At 36.0% G+C, this 26,113-nt stretch overlaps 3 protein-coding genes and 1 non-coding gene across 4 annotated transcripts; 1 reads left to right on the forward strand and 3 right to left on the reverse strand.

Annotated features, from left to right (window-relative positions):
- Positions 1–158: 158 nt before the first annotated feature.
- On the reverse strand, positions 159–3,612 carry hbegfb (heparin-binding EGF-like growth factor b). The gene is made up of 6 exons (XM_058758499.1): positions 3,473–3,612; positions 2,916–3,119; positions 2,362–2,551; positions 1,904–2,059; positions 1,720–1,808; positions 159–1,636 (listed from the first exon to the last, which is right to left on the reverse strand). Exons 1-5 carry the CDS (start codon positions 3,513–3,515, stop codon positions 1,733–1,735), a joined length of 669 nt encoding a protein of 222 aa, XP_058614482.1. The 5' UTR covers positions 3,516–3,612; the 3' UTR covers positions 159–1,636; positions 1,720–1,732.
- Positions 3,613–5,192: 1,580 nt separating this feature from the next.
- hnrnph1l (heterogeneous nuclear ribonucleoprotein H1, like) lies at positions 5,193–11,934 on the reverse strand. Its single transcript, XM_058757572.1, has 11 exons — positions 11,791–11,934; positions 11,239–11,349; positions 10,991–11,146; positions 10,392–10,535; positions 9,823–9,961; positions 6,906–7,087; positions 6,706–6,815; positions 6,453–6,588; positions 6,270–6,353; positions 5,860–5,958; positions 5,193–5,773 (listed from the first exon to the last, which is right to left on the reverse strand). The coding sequence occupies exons 2-11, from the start codon at positions 11,321–11,323 to the stop codon at positions 5,685–5,687; spliced, it is 1,224 nt and encodes a 407-aa protein (XP_058613555.1). The 5' UTR covers positions 11,324–11,349; positions 11,791–11,934; the 3' UTR covers positions 5,193–5,684.
- Positions 11,935–12,077: 143 nt separating this feature from the next.
- Positions 12,078–25,970, forward strand: brd8a (bromodomain containing 8a). The gene is made up of 20 exons (XM_058757571.1): positions 12,078–13,501; positions 13,941–14,034; positions 14,610–14,679; positions 15,154–15,203; positions 15,294–15,416; positions 15,492–15,572; positions 16,610–16,674; positions 16,878–17,002; positions 17,090–17,281; positions 18,512–18,605; positions 18,836–18,970; positions 19,146–19,285; positions 20,011–20,422; positions 21,442–21,485; positions 21,609–21,877; positions 23,216–23,308; positions 23,428–23,496; positions 23,618–23,900; positions 24,939–24,983; positions 25,381–25,970. The coding sequence occupies exons 1-20, from the start codon at positions 13,327–13,329 to the stop codon at positions 25,438–25,440; spliced, it is 2,619 nt and encodes an 872-aa protein (XP_058613554.1). The 5' UTR covers positions 12,078–13,326; the 3' UTR covers positions 25,441–25,970.
- trnaa-agc (transfer RNA alanine (anticodon AGC)) lies at positions 12,242–12,314 on the reverse strand. The gene has a single exon. It is a non-coding gene; the product is annotated as a tRNA-Ala (tRNA).
- Positions 25,971–26,113: the final 143 nt, after the last annotated feature.

The following is a 26,113-nucleotide window of genomic DNA, read 5'->3' on the forward strand; positions in this document are numbered from 1 at the left end:
ACATATGCACTTAATTCGAGAAAAAAAAAGTGACAAATATTCTATCAGACCTGCATCTTTCCAGAGTTACTAATATAAACACTGAAAACAAGATCACAGAAGTCACAATGTTTATTACACAATTGTTTATTAAAGTGAAACAACAGTAATATCATCGGTTGAACATGTTTGGTTATTATTGCTTAAAATTAGTAAATGAAATCATGTTATTTTATAGGCCTACTATACACATAGCACTTACAATACTTTGCATTTTCCATTTTATTTCACTTAATTTAAGCTACACTTTCTCAGTAATACATATAAAAGACCTACAAAGCCCTGCGTCTGACATTCATCCACAGTACGTGATTTAATTGATTGCATTTTTAGAGCTCCGCAAATCGGTTTACTTCACAGTTTAGCTATAATATTATTAAAACTTTACTGAAGGGTCTTCCACATGTGATTGCAACATCTGTCATGCAACGTCAGTCCTATTAGAACATTATTTGATTGTATCTATCAATAATAAATATCTATACAATAAAAACACTTTTACAAAACTTACAGTGCATTCAGTACACAAAATTGTTACATATCAAAATAAATAACCAATACATTATAAATAAATAATTACAAGTGCTTTGTGGTGTTTCCGACAGTATAGAGTTAGACTGATGGGAAAAACCAGAAAAACCCTTTTTAGAATAAATAAATAAGCAACGAACAAAAAAGCAACTTGATTAAAGTTGCCATACATTCATCCAGTTCAGTCCTCTCTGCAGGCCCAGCTCCAGAATCAAATCACTGAGGGTGCTTTAGAGCAGATCATACATACAGGGCCTAAAAACAATGTTTTTACCGACCATGAAACTCGTTTTGCAGTTATAACTACTACAATGACTAAACATATTTACAATGTTTTTAATTTATTGATTTATCTTTTTTTGTCCCTAAAAACGTTGAGATGCATACTCCATTTGCAGTGTGCATGTGGTGCGTATTTTTTTCGGCACCCATGTTAACGGATTAGTGCAGGGCTATTCAATTAGCTTCATCCCGAACAAGCCTAAACACACCAATGGCGGACGTTGCGTTGCTATTGATGTTCATGGCTTTGCGAACCTAAATCAGCATCAAAACAATGTGAATCCAACGTGTTTGTGTTTAGCTGCTATTTCAAATATGGTGGTCAAAAGTTTGTTAATCTTGTTGGTCTCGGTAACTCCGCCCCCAGCCCCTGAAGCAAGCGGTTCTTCCTTCTAGCCCAGCAATGTTTTGGTGCTACTTACAAACCGCTTTTCCTGGTTCGGAGCTGGTGCTTTGGGTGTCGAAAGATAAAGAACCTGTTTGAAACTAGGCTCTGGCTCCAAACCAGCACTCAAACTGACTTTGTGGAAAAGGGGTATGCATGTTCTCCACAAGGAGATTAGGTTGAAAAGGACATTGTACTGCACATGAAAGCAGCATTCAAAACATCCTTCTTGCCAGTGTAGACAGCCACCATAACTGCAGGACATCAGGGACGTAGGATCATTTTGAACGGGGGCAAGGATTTTTGAAAAGTAATGATCTAGAAATTGTGCCCCTGCTTACTCCTCAGTCCTCAATGCTTTCTATCCATGGGTCACATTTTCTTTTGGGTTTCTCCATCCTGTAAAACAGTAATAAATATGATTTTATATTCATTTTAATATTGAACAAATAATACCTGGCCATTCATTGAGAACTATTTACCTTTCTTCCCTTATCACTTCTGCACTGACGTTGCCTCAAGTTTGACCTTTTCTTCACTTTCTACATCAGCGTCATCTTTTTTGTGGTACCTGTAAGAAAAACATGCTGAATATGTAAGGAATTTTTTAAAACAACAATGGTTTAATGATTACGAATAATATATTGCTGATTCATGGTAACCTACCTTAGTGCCAGCAGAATAGCGATGATTGCGAGACACACGAGGGACAGGACCACCGCTATGACCGCTAGAGCTGTGGTCCGGCTGTAACGCTGTTCTTCCTTACTAACCGGTAGGGTGAATATATGGCATCTCTCTCCTGAGTATCCTGTTGTACATCTGTAAGAAACACCATCCAAAAGATCAAAATATGTTCAAATGCACAACAGGAGAATCATATCAAGAGACAAATTAAATTCATTTAGATTAAACTCCTATTCTTTAAAAGCCATAATTCTGTTATCTCTAATCGTTTTACTTTTTTCATTCTAATTTTATGCTATTCTGATCTACTATTCAAACTGAATATTGTAATATTCCTGTTACTGGGGGTCTTTATATGATTAACTGCTTGTTTCCCGCCCCCCCCTTAATTTGTAGAACAGAAACTGGAAAATGCAAAAAAACGGCATGAAACTCACACACAAGAATGAGTGTTCAACTCCTTCAGATGATGACACACTCCGTGAATGCAGAAATCTTTGTATTCATCCAGGCAGGGGTTCTTCTTTCTTCCCTTGCCTTTTCCTTTGCCCTTCCTTTTCCCCTTTTTTGTCTTCTTCTCAGTAGTGGGAATCGCTGACGGATGTTTGGGTTTGGTAGAAAATGCCACTGTTGAGCAAGAAAGAGCGGTGATGTCAGTCCATGATGATCTAATATCGTACAATAGACTAACACACTCAGCATTTCCTGTGGAAGTATACAACACTTAATTTGATTATTTTTAATACTTTAATGACATTAAATTGGTTTAACGCAAGTAGTCATTCCACCTAGAGTGATTTCAAAATGTGCATTTTTTTCTCATTACAATTTTTATAAAAAAAGTATATTATATTTATTACACAATATTATATTTTTGGAGTACTTGTGTAAAATGTATGTTTATTCAGAAGATATCTTTATCAGCACTGGGCATTGAAACATTGGCTGACCACTTTTACAAATTGCATTCAGAGAAATGAAGTAAGTCTACCTCTTGGTTGGTTTGAGTCATAATCCACAGAGAGATCATAATCTTCATCATAATCATCATCTTCATACACATTCGTCCCTCTGTCCACCTGGAGCCCTGTTGTGTTTGTGGTCTCTAGGGTGTGAAAGAGGTTGACCACTGTTGTTCTGGGGTTGGCACTCTCATACCTGTCCACAGAGGCGCCACTGCACACCTTGAGTAACACTGGAACAGAACAAGACACTTTATAGATATATAAAACACCCATTTTGTGTATCTTGCATACAGGCAATATGTAAAAGAAGAAAAAAAAACATGGCAAAATTGAATGGCAAAACTAAAAGCTGACGGTGATTATAAATACGCGTCGCGTGTAGTGTAAAATTTTCAATTAAACCACGGAATAAAATGAGTTATGTCAAAATTGGCTAGAACACCGACTAATAATGTATTTTTAAATGAAAAAATGTCACTTGAAAGAACTTCGTGTAACAATTGTGCCACATAGGCTACTGGGCAGGTCCCGTGCAAGTTATAACAGCATATTTTATTAAAAAGCCATTGTTTTAAACACTTACCGAGACAATGGACGAGAAAGATCGCAATTTGTAACGTCTTCATCTTCCTTGTAGTATAATCCGATAGATCTTACAGGATCAGTAGTTGATGCCTCCAGCACCGTCCGCGATCTGGACGCAATGCGCGTGCTGGGGACTGTGTCAAAAGTCTCGTGCGGAGAGTGCGCGCCGGTGGAGTTATATAGACCCACACACACTTCCCTTTTATGAATCACTGGCCACACCTAATCAATCATCATCAGCAGCAGCACGTAAGACAAAGTTAATACTGTAATATAGTCCATTGGGTACAGACTGATTGATAATTTGACATGAGGGTGTCACAGGTTTATTACTGTTCAGTTAATAATAATTAATCCATTTTAAGATGGTAACTAGTTTCTAGGTCTAAACTGGTTGACCAACTACTGTGTTCCAAAAAGAGATTAAACTTAAAACTGGTATGGCCAACTCATAGCTGATTTAGTGATTATCCACAAGTTTGGACCTGCTATGAGCTTAAGCTGAATTTTTCAGTCAAGTCAAGTCAAAGTTTATTTATAAAGCAATTTGTGTTTATCAAAGTGTTGTACACACATAAGAGGACAGAGAAATATCAATGATACAACCAACGACAACACAAGAGAAGACAATAAAAGAAAGCAGCTCTCACATAGCGTCAAATGCCAAACTATAAAAATATGTTTTAGGCTAGATTTAAAAACTACAAGTGTTTGAGCCTGTCTAATGTAAAGGGGGAAACTATTTCAGAGCTTCGGGGGCCACTACTGCAAATGTCCGGTCACCCCTGCTCTTCAACTTTATCCGAGGGACAACTAAAAGCAAATGGTATTTGGCATACAGCTTGATCAAGTCGGAAAGATATTTAGGTGCTAAACCACTGAGAGATTTAAAAACAAAATCTTAAAATTAATCCTAAAATGGACTGGTAACCAGTGAAGAGAGGCAAGAACAGGGGTGATGTGTTCCCGCTTTCGTGTACCAGTCAGCAGGCAAGCTGCCGCATTCTGGACCATCTGCAGTCTGGAGAGAGAGGCCTGACTAATGCCTATATAGAGGCCATTACACTAATCCAGACGAGTTGAAATAAAAATATGTACAATTCTTTGAAAGTCCTTAGGAGACAGAAAAGATTTCACCTTGGTGAGTTTTCTCAATTTGAAAAAACTAGATTTAACTACCAAGTTAATCTGTTTGTCCAATTTAAAATCACAATCCATGATAACCCCTACATTTTTTACATTGGCTTCACAAGTGGTTTCAGTTCACCAGTTTCAGCTGTGAACCAATATAGCATCTGCAAAGGATTAGGTTAAGATGCTCTCAAAATGTTATAATTATAGCATTTTGTCTAACTTTAGTATGCCTATGGGAAAAAAGGATATTAAAGAGCTTAAAACAAAAGTTTATACACCAAGTTAAAACTGTCATTGATTACTTTTAAGTACATGCATTTGCATGTATTATTTCAGATTAATAAATGCTATTATCCGCAGTTGGATCACTGGCACCACCTTGTGCTCAAAAATATAATATCACAATATGCAGACATAAATCATAAATTCAAATCCATTCTATAAACATGAGAAAGGACTGGCTAAAAGAAAGCCATTTTAGGCCAATTGTGGTTGGTCTTTACTAGTTTATTGTTGGACCTTTGTTTTGATGTAATGATTTTTGTAACAAAAAAAACAAAACAATGTGCATAAAGCAGAGACAATACATTCGTGAATGTTTATTAACCATGAGAAATCAAAGACAAACCAACAGAGGGGATTGCAACATCTACAATAATGAAAATTAAAATATGCATCTTGTGAAGCAGCCGGACAAGAAAACAAAAACATTTTCCAGTTTATTTTTAAAAATCAGTTTCAACAAAGTTCTTTCCGCATTATAAAAAGTGGAGATGCAGCACCTTGTGCCATGCGAGGCCAGTGTTCTACAGTCTCTGAACGATATATCTGGAGGATATTTACAAGCATGACTAGTGGGGTAGAGGACAATTGCCATGACTTGAGCTCAACGGCTGACCCTTCACCTCAGGAATTGCAGGAAACGTAATACTGGTTCCAACGCTGAGGTTCAGAGTACAGGTGGGCAAGGAGTGAATCTGATTCTTCCCATAGTCATCGTCACAAAGAACAAAAACCAGAAGGCCTCAGGCAAAATCGAGACGACCCAACACTCAAATAAATTCCTTCAGGAGCATCTACATGCCCCAGCCCCCTCCCATGCCATTCATGCCGACTGATCCGCGGCTGCCGCCATAATAACTGTTGTTCATTCCACCCTGGCTATCTGTAGAAGTAGAGAAAAAAACGTGAGAACACCAGAAAAGTGAGAAAAATGTGAAAAAAAAAAAAAAGTGTTAAGTTAAAACGCACTGTAGTCATTGTAGCCTCCCATGCTGGACTGGTTGCTGTATCCTCCAGTGTAGCCTCCACCCATCTGCTGCCCTCCATGTCCATAAGACGACTGGTTTCCTAAGAGAAAAATAAATGCATAAATTCAATATTAAGAACAAATATTTTTTTAATTTTTATTTCAATTTTCAAGAATTTTTTTTGTTCAATTTCACAGAAAACAAGACTTCATATCTTCAACTTGCAAAGTAAATGTATGTTGATTTAAGCATGTTAAGATATTTGTATTGGAAAACAAAACAAAAACTACTTTCATTTATAAAAGCACCAAATTAAGACTCAAGACCTGCAGAAACCCTGATTTGTGTGACATTAATATAACATCAGCTTCTCAACTTTATATAGTCACAATATTTATACTTTTAACTTACCCATTCCCCCCATCATCTGCCCTCCGTAGCCCCCATTACTGCCTCCTGATGTTGAGTTTAAGAATAACTCAACATAACGGTGTTCTGAAAAGAAAAAAAATTTGTTTAAAATTGGTAAAATTCTCATATTTAATATCAATAACACAAAACCAATTCCTTCCAGTCAGGTTCCACCTAACTTACGCATGTTTGCTTTGTCCTTTGACATTGCAGCCACTGCATCTTCATGTGTCGCAAATTCCACATCAGCCTCACCGGTTACTCGCCCATCTGGACCGATCTCAATGTGCACACGCACCGGGTTCAGAGGAGAGAAAAACTGCACAGAAAAGGTTGAACTTAAATTTAAACATATTTTGATATCCAAATTTAATATATTTCAAAATGACCATAACGTTCATATAAAAATCATGTATATCAAACACCCCCAACTCACATTGTAGATATCGGGTTCTGTTGCCCGGTAAGGCAGTCCCCTCATATGAACACAATGACCTGTGGTACTCTGAAAATTACCTCCATCACCATAACGTCCATCTGACACTCCTATTTAAAAAAAAAACAAGTAATATGTAAAAAAAACAGGATGGCTAAAGCACTAAATTGTGGCACATTGGCAAAAGAAGCTGGTCTCACCTCCACCGTATCCTCCACGTCGCACCCGATCAAAGGATCCTCCACGACTCATGCCATTGTAGCCCCGGCCTCCTCCGCTGGGTCGGTCGTAAGGCCCAGGTCTCTGCATGCCTATGCCTTTACGTGGGGGTTCATAATGTGTCCGTACTTCAGCTCGGCTGCTCTTAAAGATCTCAATATACCTATAACCAAACAGATGAGAATTAAGGAGCAATGCAAGAACTCAACAAAACACTCCTGTTCAGAAGTAAAACAGACAAAGAAAAAAATAAGTACGATACTGTGAACATTCCCCTGTGCTACATGTACAATATACATGCATTTGAGAGTTTGATATTAGCACATTCTTGACGTAATCTTATTGTATACGTCTCCTTTCTAGAGCTTTAAAAAAAATAAACACATTTTGTCCGTTTTTGTCCTAAATTATAATGTAATATATATATATCAGGGTTCTTACACCTTTCCCAAATTCAAATTCAGGCACTTTTCAAGGTGCATTTTCAAGATTTTCCAGCACTTTAAACTGTGGTAAATTACATGTTTACACACACACTTGTGTTTTTCCACTTTAAATCAGATGTTATTGTGCTATTAAAAACCACCGGTCTGGATCGCATATAGCATTGCATAATATAAATAGCCAACATAAAAAGTATATAAATTATAAAATAAAAAATAAAGAAAGAAATAACTTACAGGGTACCACCAGGATTTAAAAAGTAAAATGTAAGGCTTTTTAAGACCTGCACAAATCAAATAAATACTATATGAGCGGGGAAGGGCAATGTCTATGATAACATATTAAACCATAAAATGACTGCAAAAAACATGATTTGCAGTTCAAATACAGGTTTTCACAGAGTTTTATAAAGTGACAAGCTTAACATTTCAGCCTTTAAAATATTTTTAAGAAATAACTAAAAGGGATGAGTCAGAAGTATAAAGAATAATTGTTTGTTTGATGGCAGAGGATTAATTTGCACTTTCAATAAGCCCGCCTGCTGTTTTTGCTCAGAACAAAAAGCTTTCAAAAATTAAAAAAATCAGCCATCCAAAATCTAAAACATTTAATCTAGCACATTCTTTACACTTTTGACTCACCCCTTTCCTTTATTTCTTAAAAATAGTTTAAAGGCTAAAATATGAGGTTCTGTCTGCCACTAGGTGGCGCTTTTGGAACTGTATTGATACAGCGGTTTCCCCCGGTAACGGCTGAACACAAAGCAGCTGTGCTCATAAATGATACTTTCAGACATTATACTGTACCTCGATGAGAAGAAAGAAAATGCCAAGGCAGTCGGTTCACTTCAGAGATAAATTAATATTAAAAACAACCGCCCTGCATTTTGACTTTGAAATGTTTATTTTATTATTTCACTTTAATTGTGACAGTCTTAACATATTTAATTTAACTGAGCATGGGTATTTTTGCTTACCTTTTACGTGACTTGAAAGCACAGACTCTCCCATGAAAAAAAAGCAGAATTTACAGGAGACTTGACATTATTTTAACCATAATTTGTATTTGTCGTTTTCAAACCAACGCTCACTGAAACACGTGATTTTATCTCCCGCTCGGTTCCATCAGAGTGCGCGCGTCAATAAAGACAGACCGATCACACTACAGCCACACGGACTCGAGCGGAGCTGGAGCTTATTTTATATAAAAAAAATTACATGAAGTATTCCGTAAGAAAATGTTTTTTTAATATATATGAAACCAGTGCAACTGCATTTAAGCACTTTATCCAAAATCTAAGCACTTTACAAACCTTGAAAACACTATGTTAAAATTCAAGCATTTTCAAGGCTTTCAAACACCCGTACGAACCCTGATATATATATATATATATATATATATATCAAATATTTGACCCAAAAATGAAAATGTACCCACCCTCAGGCATTCCAAGATGTAGATGAGTTTGTTTCTTCATTTCAACAAATTTTGCTTACCAATGGATCCATCATTAGGCATTTTAACTTTAAATGGTCACTTCTGGCCAAAATACGAGTCAGTCCACAATCCATAACACTTCCTCCATTTAAAAAAATAAATAAAATAAATCCATTCCTCATTGTTCTCTCAGATCAAAATCCATTGACATTTGTTTAAAACCGTTTTCAGTGCTTGATCTGTGCATATTTCTCTCCTGATTGAGACAGCTTTTTTTTAACTGGAGGAAACAATGTTATGGATAGAGGAATGGTTTGAAGTTAAAAACACCTTAATGATGGATTTAACAAACAGCCCTGTACTTCAGTAGACGTTAGTTGATGGACTGGACTTGTGTGGATTATTGTGATGTTTTTATCTGCTGTTTGGACTCTCATTCTGACGGCACCCATTCATTGCAGAGGATCCACTGGTGAGCAAGTGATGTAATGCTATTTCTCCAAATCTGTTCTGATGAAGAAACAAACCCATCTACATCTTGGACGCCCTGAAGGCGATTAAACGTTCAGAAAATATTAATTTTTGTTTGTACTATTCCTTTAATAATATCTTTGCTGTATCCGTTTGCTATGCCATCCATGCATTAAACTCTAACGTTTACTTCAGTATGACAGTAAATATCGACCCGTTACACAATCCAGTCTAAAGTGGCATTCAAACTGGCTGCTGCAAGGCACTTGTTTGCATGCTTAAGAATTAGAAATCCCATGATGCCCAAGTGCACCATTGCTACACACTAAATATGCATTCAGCCTTTTTGAATCCAGACATTTTCATGACAAATAAAAACACATAGGAAAACAAAACAGTAGGAGTCCATCAAGGCCCTGGGAGCCCTCTGGTAAAGACGTGTGCGTGTCCGTGTGTAAGTTCATGTTGCATACCACTTTGAAAGTTTACTGTAGTAGGTGTTTACCACATGAAAAACAGCTTAACCATCCAACCATCCATCCCCACCTGTGCCCTATTCTTTCCTTGTGTTTCTTTAGAGCCTTTTCAGCTATTTCCTGTGAAGCAAACTGCACGAAGGCCTCCCCCGTACTCCTCCCCTGGAAGTCCACCGGCAATGTTATCCCATTTGGCACGATTTCCAACCCTTCAACCCAAGGACAGATAACCCCAACGGGGACATATTAAATAAATCACATTCCCATTTACAAAGTTTGTTTTGTTTTTTTCTTGAATGAAAATAAGAAATTAAAACAAAACAAAAAAGCATGTTGCAATGGAGCCTACTGGAGAGTTCCACCACTTGGGAAAATGGCCTACACGTGGGCAAGCATTCCACTAACTTTGCTTAGAGTTGATGATAAAGTGGCCATCCCAAAAGTTGGTGGCTAACAAAGTAATATTCCTAATGTAGCAGAATAATTTAGGGCAACAGTGCTGGCTTAACTGATGAATTAATGTGTCAAATTATTCTAGCAACCATGGGAATGGTCAAATTCACCTCAATGAGGACTACGCTTGGCCATTACTTCTCCTGATGACTATGTGAAGAGCTACAGGGAAGAGTTTGAAAATACCTGAGAAAAACTGCACAATTTCTTCCTTGCTACATCCAAAAGGAAGGCCGCGCAATCTGACCAGTCCGTCTCCCTCAGTCTCTGGACAGTTTGGCCCTGTGTGCTTCATAACCCAGTCCATTTCCACATTGTTTGATTTGAAAACTGAGAATAAGAACAGAAAGAGGACAATTCAAACTGTGAGGTAGTGCTGCGATTTATGTTTAAGAAGCCTTTTATACTTTACAAGGCTGCATGTACTCAATTAAAAAAAAATACAATAAAACTGTAGTGTTGTGAAATATTATTACAGATTAAAGTATTTTTATACATTTTAAAAGTGTAATTTATTTTAGCAGCCAATACTCCAGTGTCACATGATCCTTCAGAAATCATTCTAATGTGCCGTTTTGATGCTCAAGAAAAATTCTCTTATCACAGTTGTGCATATTATTGTTGTGGAAACCGTTATGCTTTTTTCCAGGATTCTTTTATGAATAACAAGTTCAGAAGAACAACATTTGGCTTATTTTGATAAATATAATGTGTCCAAGCTGATTAAAAGCATTAATTTCTCGACCCCAAATTTCTAAATGGCAGCGTACATAAAAACTTTGTACCTTCCACATATCTATGCCCCATTGTTTCTCTGTCTTTTTTGATTGCAATTTTCAGGTCTTCCTCTGAGTCCAACTCCACAAATGCTTCTCCACTTGGTCTGCCTTCTCGTGTGTATGTAAAGTGGATAGCTGTTCCATTGTTGCCAATTTTGCAGCCTGAAGAGAGAAATTTCAACTTTTTGTTAACTTTAAAGCTAAAAATACTCAAAAGTATTATGAGGATCGGTATGTAGACTCTACATTGTTACCTGCAAAAAACCTGGACACTTCTTCTACAGAGCACGACCAAGGCAAACCCCGCACACGGACGACAAATCCTTCATCATCAGCCATGATAACACAATAAATCTGCTTTCAAGCTAGAGAAAAACAGATTAGAAATTTTTTTTCATACACCACTATTGCATTACTGATGAAGAAAACAAATATCGTTACTGAGAAAACAAAACAACAGACTGAGAAGCAACAGTTACTGCAAGCACACGGACTATTTACAGTCTTTATAAATAAGTGGTGTCCACTTCAAGCTTTACTGGTAGCTGGCGCAGAAACCGCTTTAAATATATAACATTATTAAACTGACTAATGTTTACTATGGATCAAAACCAGCATCTACTGACTGTCTTATGAAGGCGCATTCTACACGGCCAGCACTGAAACAAAGAGCGCCAGCAGGCCTCTGAAGGCCGGCAGCTTCACAACAAATACGGCTTTAACGCAAACAGGAATTGAGCCTGTAAAACTATTAAACTGTACATTGTGAATATTAATTTTTAGAAAACGAACAACACAAATGATACCTTGATATAATTGGTATTTTCTCTGCTCGGCGTGGTCACGTTTGAACGTTTTTCTTCTTCTCATTCAGCGCAGAACATGACAACTTCCGGTGTGTTTCCACGCCCACTTCCGTATTCGGAACTAACGTGTTGCTTCTGAAATAAAACTGTAATTTATTTTGCCTAAATATTATTGTTGTTGGGTTATTACTGCGTATATGTCAGTGTGTTACTCTACATTACTGTATTTAATATGCTTTTATACATGACTAAAAGTTTCACACTAAGATAAGGCATACCAAAGGGCGCCTGAAACAGTGCATGTTTAAATTAAGCAAAGAAACGTGCTTTTTAAAAAAATATATACAATTGCTTGGCAGTTGTTTTATTCGTGGAATATGTATATATATATTTTAACCAATAATAGTAAGGTTACATCCTTTCCAGAATTTTTGCAGAAAGATGAAAAGATTGGAGGATGCGGGCATCGATCCCGCTACCTCTCGCATGCTAAGCGAGCGCTCTACCATCTGAGCTAATCCCCCCACTAGCAAGTAGTGCTAGTGAGATCTGTCACAAATAAAATACTCCATTTCGTATTTCATTTATATTGGATTCAAAATCAGTGTTCGATAAATCGTAGATACAATACAATTAGCGACTAATAACAACCCATAATAAATAATTCAGTTGTTCAAAACAAATTCGAGAGTTCGCGCTATCTGAATAAATATATTTTATACTTTTCACTTCCGGTAAGGATCAGCCAGTCAAAATAAAAGCTATATAAAATGTTTGTTTATAAACCAACTCATTACTTCTTCTTATTAATATTTTTAGTTTATGACCAATTTGTTTCTTCGCTGCGGTAAAATCGCTTTTCTTAGCATATAATACTAAGAAATATCATATTGAAATAAAATTATCCAAAGTAAACATTCGCTTGCACTGGTGTTTCCAAAATAATTCTTTTTTTTTTTTTTTTTTTACTTTTCTTTTTAATTCACAGTACATGGAACATTTTTGTAATAAATGCCAAAAGAACAAGAGGCATTACTAGTCACATTATTAACAACATTAGCTGCCAAATGTAATGTTTTAAAAATACTCAAATTAAAGTAATGTTATTTTTTTCCCGCACTTTTTTTGGTTTTAGTTGGTTCTAAAACGTTTATGTATAATTTAAAGTCATTTATAAAATGAAATAATTTTGTTTTGGAAACTATTCACTTGTTTTTATGTACATGATATTTTCTAAATAAAACAAATAACTGCATAACGGATTGTTCTTTACGTTTCAAAAATTGCCTTACATGGGACTAAAATACGCACCAGGAAGAAACTTTCATTCACAACTGAATTTTTTAAGCAGAATAAATAACATAACAATAAGAATTATGATTATTGATAATATTATCCTATATATTTAGTATTAAATTACAAACAGCAAGTCATTCAGTGACATTTATATGCCTTTTAGTTCCGAAGTAAGAAAATAATACCTCATAGAGGTGCATGCCAGCGCAAAATGTTGGTCAAAATTACACACTTTTATAAATGCAGCAAACATGTGACATAACTACATTGGTGTTATGCAGACCTTTAGAGCAAAATGATTGTTGGAAAATTCACACCGGATATGCACATTTAGATTTGATAGCCAGACACTTGTCATGCCAAAGGAGCAATAGAAAACAGTCCAGTCATGACAAAATGGCGAGCGGAGTTGGAAGTGAGTATTGCCCTTTATATTTTCATCATACGCATGCATGTACTGAGAATGTCCAGCGTGGGGCGGAGGGCACATTATAATTGATGCGTGTCAAGCGCGTGCATAATGGATTCAGCGGTGCGCGTGCATAGGTGTTACGGGATTTGAAACGCTAAGTCATTGATTACAATGACGCTCATTGGCCGAATCGCTGGACAATATACAGAAATGACACATTTATGACTAGCTTTCATGAGCGCATCACATTTCCCATCTGTTAGAGGAATGTGAGATGCCGATGCGTCGACTGCCTAAAATGGCCCCGTTATTAGTTGTCAAACTGCCCACCCACTCTTGTATAATGCGTCCCGCAGTGCAACACATCCAGATGTGCTTGAATGCCGTTTACACTTGAAATGCATTCTTCTCTTTATATTCTGCCTTTTTATTCTTTGGACAGAACATAAATTGCTGTTGGGCCCAACAGAGCCATGGTCAATTAGAGAAAAGCTGTGCCTGGCCTCCTCTGTCATGAAGAGTGGAGACCAAAACTGGTGATTTTTTATTTTTTTTATTTATTTATTTATTTATTACATATATGTCATTGCTTTCAGTGGTTCTTAGCCTTTTTGATTTCAAGGCCCCCAATGTCCACAACAATATTCAAAGGCCCTATAACGTTTCCAGTTGCTTGTGATTTACTGGAAACCGACTAAGGATAGAATTAAAAATACTCACACTTTCTTCCCAGTAAATTTCTTAGAGCTTGGCATAACTAGAAAAATGTAAATTCAGTATATATAAACATAAAAAAGGATATTATATATTGTAAATATCTTACTGTTTTGGGTTATTTTAATGCTTGTTTTGATATAAATATATATATATATATTTCTTTACATTCCAAAATATATTAAACCAGCAAAGAAACTTTCATTCACAAGTTCACAACTGATACGTTTTTTTTTAGAGATATGTAAATTATTTAAAATTATACTTAACATTTATTTAAGTTAATTATAAAGGACACCCTTGAGAACCACTGGTTCCATTTCAGTAAAGCAAATCTGGCTTTTAATTTAACATGCACCATCACAGTCATGTGTTTTGTACATGTGTGTTGTTCTAGGGTGTCTGTGAGCCGAGCCATCAAGCCATTTGCAGAACCTGGACGCCCTCCTGACTGGTTCTCTCAAAAGGTATTGGGAGAGCAGTAGAACAATGGAAAACTTAAAGTAATAGTTCACCCAAACATTAAGAACTGCTGAAAATGTACTCATCCTCAGGCCATCCATCCATTTTTTTTTTCTTCATTGGAACAGATTTGTAGAAATTTAGCATCACATCACTTGCTCACCAATAGATTCTCTGCAGTGAATGGGTGCCGTCAGAATGAGAGTCCAAAAAACTCATAAAAACATCACAATAATCCACATGAGTTGCATACAATAAAAGTGGAAGGAGACGGTCAAGTCCAAAAAAAGGACAAATGAACAACATAAAACCATCACAAAAATAGTCCATAAAACTCATGCAGTGTATTCCATGTCTTCCAATGCTTTGTGTTTTGTAATATTTGGATGAACTATCCCTTTAAGGATTAATTCGTAATAACATTATGTGATATATACTATACTTATGACACACTCTTTCTTTTCTTCCCTGATTCACAGCATTGTGCCTCACAATACTCTGAGCTCCTGGAGATAACTGAGGCCCCGAAGTGAGTCCACTTCCTGTTCATTTGCGTTCCAACATCCACTCCGTTCCTGACAGCACTTAATGGTGAGCGTATATGTGTGCACGTTCACAGGAGAAAGCGAGGTGAGAAAGGGGAGGTGGTTGAGACGGTGGAAGATGTGATCGTCCGCAGGTTGACAGCGGAGAGAATAGAGGAGTTGAAGCGATTGATCAAGGACACACAAGAGAAGCACAGGTACCAAATTTTCACACTCACTTGGACCATCACCTGCTGTCTGCTGACAGTAACTCTATTGCTGTGTCCCTTTAGGAAACTGAAGAGAGAAACTGAACTCATCCAGGCAGGACATCTGGACTCTAAACTCGAGGAGCTATGGGAAGAAATTGTACGGTAAGAATCACTGTATATCCATTGTCAACCCAGGCAGTTTTATCTTTCTATATGCTATAAATATACCACATTTAAAGGAATAGTTCCACACCAAAATATCATTTGTGACCCTGGACGACAAAACCAGACATAAGTAGCACAGGTATACTTGTAGCAATAGCCAACAATACATTGTATGGGTCAAAATGATCGATTTTTCTTTTATGTCAAAAATGATCAGAATATTAAGTAAAGATCATGTTCCATGAAGATATTTTGTAAATTTGCTACCGTAAATTTATCAAAACTTAATTTGTGATTAGTAATATGCATTGCTAAGAAATTCATTTGGACAAATTTGGCATATTTAGATTTTTTTTTTTTTGCACCCTCAGATTTTCAAATAGTTGTATCTCAGCCAAATATATTATAATTTAAAAAATTGACCCTTATGACTGGTTTTGTGGTCCATTTATATTATTTATTATTTATAAGCTTTTTTAACTTTCAGTTTATTTTAGTTTAGTTCAGTTTAAATTTTTTTTTTTTTTAAATGAACTTAGATATTTTTCATTCACAACAGTTCATAGTGACTATCTTTATGTTCCTCACATAAAGCTATCATATGCAAATCATATCAATATAGCGCATGGTCATATAATTTATATACTATTGTAGTATTTATTAATATTTTGAGCTTTTTTATATTTTAAGTTTTTAGTTTAAGTTTTAATAAGTTTATGTGCCTTTTGTTTTGTTTTTATAAATATTTATATTTAGCTTCAATTTATTTTTATTTATGTTTTAATTTTAGTAACTTCAATTTATTTATTTACCTCCCTATTTTTGCTTTAGGTTTTTATGTTTTTAATTTTATTTCAGCTTTATGTCAGTTATCGGTTTTTATAGTTTTAGTTAACAATAACACTGAAATTGCTGAACTGTGAAATCCAATAATAAGAAGCTGAGTAAATAATAATACAATTTTTGATTTGATGAACTAAGATTGTAAGATAATGTTTGTCAGTTTAGCGATTTAAATTCTGTATGTCCATTAGGAGCAGAAAACAAGAGGAAGAGGAAGCTGAGGTGAAAAGAAAGGCCACAGATGCAGCGTACCAGGGTATGTAAAGAAAGCCCACATAGAGTCGTTAGCATTGTTTGGTTTGGTCACATAGCCTTAAAGTACTTAATGCATATTGAAGTTTGTATTACATAATTGGGCAAATCTGAGATTCTATATAAGGTAAAAACAGTTATTCATAAATGTAGTTTCAGTTAATCATAAATGCTTAATAGTAAGAGCTGTTTATCTTTTCTTTTCAGCCAGGCAGGCAGTGAAGAACACTCCTAAACGTGTGCTCAGTGTGACAGTGCGCTCCCCTTCTGGGGCCTGCTCTCCGAGCCTGGATTTTCCCATTGGAGATCCATCTGAAGATCCTAGCACCACTGTGTGTTTCCTTGCTTTGAATTTTTTGATTTTATTTCTGTAATTTGAATTTGTCATTTATTTTAATAATCATTCTTCCCCGGTGCAGGGGGCAGGATCAACAGTGTTTGTGCCTCTGACGGAGCTGCCAGGCCCTGGAGTGGTAGAGGCGAGTTTGGGGTCACTGCTAGATGAGTCAACACAGAAGAAGCTTTTGGGTCAGAAAAACACGCCACCTCCCTCTCCTCTCCTGTCAGAACTGCTGAAGAAAGGCAGTCTTCTGCCCACCAGCCCCAGACTGGTCAGAATTCCTCACATTTATTTATAAATCAGCAGGCCTGCATAGAATCTGCACTTGAACTACAGAAATCACATTCACAAAGTTCTACACTTATCCTGCCCATTATATTTAGTCTATTTTAATAATACGTTTAGCTACCAATAAGATCTGTTTAAAATTGTATGATATTTAAATCTATTCTTCTGGTTTTGAGTGAAGAGAATGTAGACAAATGTGCAGATTCTGTGTGTTCAAAAGTTTGGGTGTCGGTAAGATTTTTCAATGTTTTTGAATTCTGCATTTATTATTCAATGCTGCATTTTTTTAAATAGAAATACAGGAAAATAGTGAAGTTTTATTACAATTTAATATAGCTTTTTTCAGTTTTGATATATTTCAAAAGTGTAATTTATTCCTGTGATAGCAAAAGCTGAATTTTCAGCACCATTATTCCAGGCTTCAGTGTCACATGATCCTTCAGAAATCATTCTAATATGCTGATTTGCTGCTCAAGAAACATTTCTTATTATTATCAATGTTGAAATGGTTGTACTGCTTAATATTTTTGTGAGACATGTTTTGGAGGATTCTTCGATGAATAGATCTGCATGTATTGAAAAGTAATTTTTATTATTATAATTTTTTTTTACAACATAATACATGTATAGTCAATTTACTGCATCTTTCTAAATAAAAGTATACAAAATAAATAATAATAATAATAATTACAAATTACTGATCCCAAACTTTTGAACAGTACTGTAGTAGTGATTAATTGTGCCCTAACCATATTTTATGATAAAATAATAATAAATAAAAAAGAAAAGAAAAAATAGCAGAGTTCCTAAAAATGACAAGTGATTTTCAGGTGTTGAAAAATACTGAATATTAATAAAATATTAAGAGGTCATTAAAAAACAATTGTGCAAATTTATATAGTCAATATAAATTTGCTTACATTCTGTATGCTCAGTATAATTAAATCATAATCATTAATATAAATTATTTCTTTGGCTAGAAATTACTCTTTGTGAGAGCAATCTCTATAAAAATGTTAAAAGTCCACAAATGACTAGAAATGTCAGGAACCCTGTAAAAGTGATACGACTGTTTCATCCACACATATCAGAGCTGTTTTGTTTTTAGTGTGGACAAACAAATGTCTTGTCACTAGAATATTATTGTTGGAATATGTTTTTTGAGTCAGTGGCTTTTAAACGGTGGCAATTTAAAGAAAGATCCTTATTGCAGGCAGTTGAGGGAGAATCTCCGTCCAGTCAACTTACAGGGAGTCACGAGAATCACATGATGACTTCTTCATTACCTGCCTCTCAGGCAGCGACAGGTATGAGTTCATACACACTTGTGTGTCTAGCAATGTCACAGTTTAGCAGCTGAGCAGTAGAAGCAAAGTGACAAATTCTGTCCCATCAGCATCTTTGTGTTTTCTGTCTTTGTGTATTAGAGTCATGTTATGGGAATCTCTTCCAGCTTAATGCCTAGCCTGCTCTCTCTGTGCACCGTGTGTGTGTGGGTTCGTCATGCCACACTTGTGTTTGTACGCGTGTGTCTCAGGTGCTCCCACACTGTCTCGTCTGCTGGAAGCTGGCCCCGCCCAATTTCCCTCTCAGCTGAGCTCATTGGCCACTGCAGACTCCGCCCCCAGCGCTGCCACCTCTGCAGTGGACACCGCTGCCCCGCTCAGCACAGGTCTCTAGACTCTAGACACTGCCTTCTCCTTCTCCCATCTTTAGATCATAACTGATGTCTTAACTATTTAGTACTTTTGTTTGACTGTCTCTTGTTTGTTTTGTGTGTTGGAACACAAATGTTTGTCTAAATGCAGACTAAAGTGGGTTTGGTATGTGTGTAATACTTAAAACAGAAGGCGATGGGGCCCCCAGTGCTTCAGTGGATAATAAGGAGGCGGTTTTAGGGGAGGAGGACCTGGTGACTGTGTCCTATATGGCAGAGGAGCTGGACTTAGAGACAGTTGGGGACATCATAGCTATTATTGAAGAGAAGGTAAATCTGACATGCACTTTTTCATGCTTTTTTAATTATTAAAATTATTTTCTTGAAGTTGTAATATATTTTGAAATGTAGTTTTTTCCTGTGATGGTAAAACTGAATTTTCAACAGCCATGACTCCAGTCCATGATCCATCGGAAAGTATTCTAATATGCTGATTTGGTGCTCAAGAAACATTTCTTATTATTATAAATGTTAAAAACTGTTGTTTTGCTTTTTTCAGGATTCTTTGATGAATGGAAAGTTCAAAAGAACAATATTTCATTGAAATACTTTGTAACATAAATGTCTATGTCTATTACTGTCACTTTTAATCAATTTAGTGCATCTTCGCTGAATAAAACTACTTAAAAATAAATAAACAAAGAAATATAATAAAATAAAAAATATAAAAATACATAAAAATTAAATAAATATATACATAAAAAAATCATGGATAAATGATAATTAAACAAATCATTTTTGAGTATGTGGGATTTCCAAGTTTGAAAACATTTCAATTTGAAAAAGGAAAAAACTAAATAATTTTTCATTTGAGGTGCAATAGCTACCATTTGAACACAAGGAAAACATTATGTTGAGCAGAATGTAAAAATAAACTGGTTTAAACTAGTTAACATTGCAGAAATACACAATTATCCATTAAACTATTACCACTCAAATCTGACATTTCTTGCATAGTCCAAAAAAAACAAAAACATTATCCTGTGTTGATGTAGGGTGACGAGAATGCCGAAGCACTGGACGCTGCAGCGGTGGAAGCCGCTCTGTCTCTGTGTGAAGACACGGGTCACAACCTGTCAGGTACCTGGGAGCCCAACCCCTTCAGGACCATTGGCCCTGAGCCCTCCAGCGCTTCAGAGGACTTAGACCCACATTCCCTGCATCTGTTAGAGGGGAAACGAGAGGGTCCTGACATGTGTGGATCCAGCAATGGCTGCTCACAGGGGTACACAACACACTCCACCACTGTCCCCTCGGTTTCTCAAGACCCCACTCTGCCAGCAGGAGCCCATTCAGACCTAGAAGCCCTCAGACCGGAGCGCAATGACGATGCCCAGGATGGGCGGCCAGAATCACTGCATGCGGCGATCAAAAGTGAGACTGACGAATGGACACCGTCTCAATCAGGTATTCTGTGCTTGCGTTACACTAGGCTAGGGCAAATTAGTTAATGGGTTGACAATGATGAAAATTAACATTGTACACTACTGTTCAAAAGTTTAGGGTGAGTAAACTGTTTTAATTAATACTTTTACTGAACAAGTTTGCATTAAAAGTGACAGATTTCTCTTTCAAATAAATGCATCAAAGAATCCTGAAAAATCACCGTTTCCACAAAACTATTAAGCAGCACAAATGTTTTCAACATTGATAATAATAAAAAGAAATCATTTTTGAGCACCGAATCAGCATATTAGAATGATTTCTGAAGTATCATGTGACACTGAAGTAATGGCTGTTATAAATTTGGCTTTGCCCTCACAGGAATAAATTACATTTTAAAACATATTATTTTGAATTGTAATATTATTTCACAATATTACTATTTTTTTACTCTATTATTGATCAAATAAATGTTGCAAATAAATGTTTCCAAACTTTTAAATAGTAGTGTATACTTCAATTCAGTGATGAATGCCATTTTATTTCTGAATTAAAATTAATATATTTTTGGGCAAATATAAGGTTATAAAATGGTGTCATACTGTCAAATAATTGTAATGAGAAAGAAATCAAGTAATGAAATTCTTAATAACATTTATCTTAATAAATTTTAGTGACAATGATAGTTCAGGTTGATGTGACCCCCAACAAACATAATATTTATAAATAATAATTCATAACATTTGTAAAAAGAAAAATGTTTTTACCTTAAAAATGCATTTAAAAACATTTAATAAAATAATGACTAGACGTTTACATTGAAGTCATTCAATTTAAACTTCTTTTAACCCATATGAAACCAACATGATTACAAAGAGTAGATTTCTAAGAACATGAATTTTAAATTAAAATTAGAATATTAAAAATATTATTCCTTTTCTTTATTTTTGACACTCTTATATGTCTTCGCCCCCGGTTACATGTGATCAAATTCTAACTTGAACCCTACTCCCCCCCCCCATGAATGTTCCATTCTCTTTCAGATACACGGTCAGAAGATGACCCTGTGATAAAACAGCACTCAAAGGTGTGGTGATGCTGTTGACTGTCTGCATACGCTAATACATAATGTACCACCCACGAGTACATATAGACCCGGAAACCATTAACTCTGCCCTTTTTAGTATTTTTTTACACTCCTCGTTAACAGGAAGTGAAAGAGGAGGAGGAAGCTGTGAGTGATGCTGAGGAGAGCAGTGTGTCGGAGATGAAAGCTGGATTAGAGGGGGATGGAGTTGAGGATTGTGGGGGAGAAGAGGATGGAGATGGAGTTTATCTCTCTGAGCCAGAGGGGGAAACAGAGTTGGATCCTCCGGCCAGCGAGAGTGAGGACGGCTATAGCATGCACACAGCATCCTCTTCCGTACAGCTCCACACAACTGCAGACTCCATTCCCAGCAGCCCTGCCTCCTCACAGTTGTATGTGCTGAAACTTCATATAATTAAAGGGATAGTTCACCCAAAAACAAAAATTCTGTCATTAATTACTCACCCTCATGTCGCTCCAAACCCGTAAGACCTTCGTTCATCTTTTGAACAAAAAGTAAGATATTTTTGATTAAATCTGAAGGTTTCTGACTCTGCATAGACAGCAACGCAACTGACACGTTCAAGGCGCAGAAAGGTAGTAAGGACTTTGTTAAAAAAGTCCATGTGACATCAGGGGTTCAACCTTAATTTGACAAAAATGATGACTTTATTCAACAATTTCTTATAAATAAAGTTGTTATTTATGTTTTCTTTTACAAAAAGGGGTTGGAATGACATAAGGGTGAGTAATTAATGACAGAATTTTCATTTTTTGGGTGAATTGTCCCTTTAAGGAGCATTCACACAAAGTCTGATTGTAAATATTGCTGATGATTATGATTATACTTTAAAAATATTTAAAAGAATAATTCACCCAAAATGAAAATTTGCTGAAAATTTACTCCAAGACGTAGATGTTTGTTTCTTCATCAGAACAGATTTGGAGATATTTAGCATTACATCACTTGCTCACCAGTGGATCCTCTGCAGTGAATGGGTGCCGTCAGTATGAGAGTCCAAACAGCTGATAAAAACATCACAATAATCCACAAGTAATCCACAATTAACGTCTTAAGCAAAAAGTTAGTAAAAAGCTGATCCTTTAATGGTATTTTAACATTAAACTGTTGCTTCTCACCAAAATATGAGTCCATATCCATTATAATGCTTCCTTCAATGAAAAAAGTCCATCTCCTGTTGTCCTCTCACATCAAAATCCACTGACATATTTGTTTTGAACTATTTTGGACTGTTTTCACATGTAAATGGTGCTTTATCTGTGCATATTCCTCTCCCAGATCATACTATACAACTTTTTCACTGGAGAAAGCAATATTATGGATAGATGACTCATATTTTAGCTGGAAGCAACAATTTGAAGTTTAAAATGCTTAATAATGGATTTGTTTATTACAAACACACAGATTTTCTTTTCACAAGACGTTAACTGATGGCCTGGAGTTGTGTTGATTTTATCAGCTGTTTGAACTCTCATTCTGATGGCACCCATTCATTGCAGAGGATCCATTGGCGAGCAAGTAATGTAATGCTATTTCTCCAAATCTGTTCAGATGAAGAAACAAACTCATTTTCATGCTCGAGTGAACTATTCCTTTAATACTTTTTGTGTAATTTAGTCACATCGGACTTGGTGTAAACAGACTCTGATGTACGATTATTCAACATGTTGTTATTATTACATAATGTTCTCATCTTCATCCTCCTCAGCTCTATCTGCAGTGAAGATCAAGAAGCAATTCAGGCTCAGAAGATCTGGAAGAAAGCCATTATGTTAGTGTGGCGAGCAGCAGCCAATCACAGGTGAGACTCTTCATTACTCTGTACTAAACCCCGCCCCCCTTTTATCTGACTCATCAAAAAGCCTCAGTTCTGCACAGCCAGAATGATTAAACTGAGTGATAATTGGTCATTTTAAACAGGTATGCAAATGTCTTCCTGCAACCAGTGACGGATGACATCGCCCCTGGTTACCACAGTATTGTGCACAGGTGAGAGAGAATTGTTGAAGGTAAATTCAAAGGGTTTGTAATGAGGAATCCAATTGTGCTTGATGTTTTGAGATAAAGTTGAAGTACCTACAAAGTCTTTGTGACAATTTTGGGTTCTTAGGCCAATGGATCTGTCCACCATCAAGAAGAACATTGAGAACGGGCTGATCCGCACCACAGCTGAGTTCCAGCGCGACATCATGCTGATGTTCCAGAATGCGGTGATGTATAACAGCTCGGACCATGATGTGTTCCACATGGCCGTGGAGATGCAAAGAGATGTTCTGGAGCAGATCCAGCAGTTTCTGGCCACACAGTTGATCATGCAGACCTCGGAGTCAGGCATTAGTGCCAAGAGCCTGCGTGGGAGAGACGCCAACCGCAAACAGGACCCCAATGACAAGGTGGTACAATTTATGTGCCCCAGCACTTTTACAATTTTGCACATATCATCAGAAGATTCTGGATAACTAATATTAATCTATTTAACAGGATATGTATATGTACATATGGATATACTGTATATACAGTATATATATATATTTATATACACACACACACATATACAGGAGTAACATCACTGTTTTTGAAGTAAATAAACTCGCAGCTTCACTATTAGTAGAGACTCTGCATAGACGCTATGAAAAACGAATTCAAATAAATGTAATCTTATCACACTACTCTATGTGTCTGATATACATATATAAAAGAGTAATATTGTGAAATATTATTTAAATTAAAAATAGCTGTTTTCTATTTGAATATATTTTAAAATTTCATTTATTTCTGTGATGCCACGCTGCATTTTCAGGAGCCATTACTCCAATCTTACATGATCCTTAAGAAATCATTTTAATATGCTGATTTGGTGCTCAAGAAACATTTTTTTTTTTATATTTACTCTTAATAATATTTATTATTTATTATAAAATAGTTGTGCTGCTTAATTTTTTTTTTGTGCAAACCATGATGCATTTTTTAAGATTCTTCAATGAATAAAAAGTTCAGAAGAACAGTATTTCTTTGAATCCTTTGAAACATTATAAATGTTTTTATTAATCTATCATGTCCTTGATTAATAACAATATTGGTTTCTTAAAAAAACAATAATGACACCAAACTTTTGAATGGTATTGCACATGTATACATTTAATAAATATTAATTCAGTGTTAATTCAATGAATAATTGACATGAAATATTAATCTGAGTTTAAATTATTCAATAATGTGGGAAAAAAGGGATATGAAAGACATCACAATAAATGTCTAAATCTAGTCAGTCCAACTGAGTCAATTTTTACAAACATTTATTAAACCACATTCACCCTATCTTTCTGATCTTGTCTGTTTCAATGCAACATCCACCTTTAAACCACTTTTGCATTTGAGTGTGTATTCGAGACTTCTTTATCCCTCTGACGCTGACCTTTATCCTCATACAGGACTGTGTTCCCATGGCCTCTCCTGCATTTCTTCTCTCTCTCTTTGTAAGTACCCTGTCTGCTTTTTCTATCCATTATCAATGCTGTTTTTTACATATATTTTGATGAATGTTGGCTACCAAACAGTTGCTGGTAACCACTGACTTACATAGTCGGAAAAAATACTATGGAAGTCAATGGCTACCAGCAACTGTTTGGTTACCAACATTCTTTAAAATATCTTCTATGTTGAACAGATGAAGAATTTTCATTTTGGGGTGAAGTTAAAGCCAGTTGCTTTTTTGAGAAATCACCTTTTTGTTTACTGGAGACTACTAGCAATTTTTTACATACCATAATTGTCAGATTTGATGTTCAGTCTCACATATATTTAAAAGTTGCTGCTGCTGCAAAAATAGGGGAAAAATGACCTTGACAACCATGACTCCTTCCCTCTCTGCAGGACGGGGGCACAAGGGGGCGACGCTGCGCTATAGAAGCAGACCTGAAGATGAAGAAATGAGCGGTGCGTTCCTTTGAAACGCTAATAAGTGACTGAGTGCTGACAGCATAGGACAATCTGTCTGAACCATATCGCCAACACGCTTAAACAGAAAAGTTGATGAGGGTATCACTGGAGCATGGTGTTGGGGATTGGACAACGATGGGACTGCCTCAAAATCTGTGCATATATGTGTCTGTGTGTATGTAATTTTGTGAGGTGTGTGTTGTGTAGTACTAAAGATTTGTTTTGTGTACGAATAGTGCCTTTACAGGTATTGACAAACGACCGGGAATAAACCCGACAAAAGGACAACAAATTTGAATTGAAATGCCTTCTTATGTGGGAACAATGTTACTGATATTTTACCCTCTTTTCACTCTGCCATAATGCTGTATTCTTGTGTCATTCCAAACTAAATTACTTTTTTTTTTTTTTTTAAACTTAGAGGTTCACACTACATTCTTCCGTGTAACGGATGGAGAACCAAGGACTATCAAACTCTAAAAAAAAAATGAAAAAATAAAAAAGCATCATAAAAAAAAAAAAGAGACCATGACTTGTGTAGTATATTCAAAGTCTTCTGAAGCCTTAAAGGTAGACTGGTGTGAGGAACAGTGTAATGACAATGTAATAATTTTAACGACAAGTCTTTTCTTCCAGATTGTGACGTACATCTGAGTGAAACAGTTTA

This window comes from Onychostoma macrolepis, chromosome 21 (assembly GCF_012432095.1).
Source record: "Onychostoma macrolepis isolate SWU-2019 chromosome 21, ASM1243209v1, whole genome shotgun sequence".
Classification (NCBI taxonomy): Eukaryota; Metazoa; Chordata; class Actinopteri; order Cypriniformes; family Cyprinidae; genus Onychostoma; species Onychostoma macrolepis.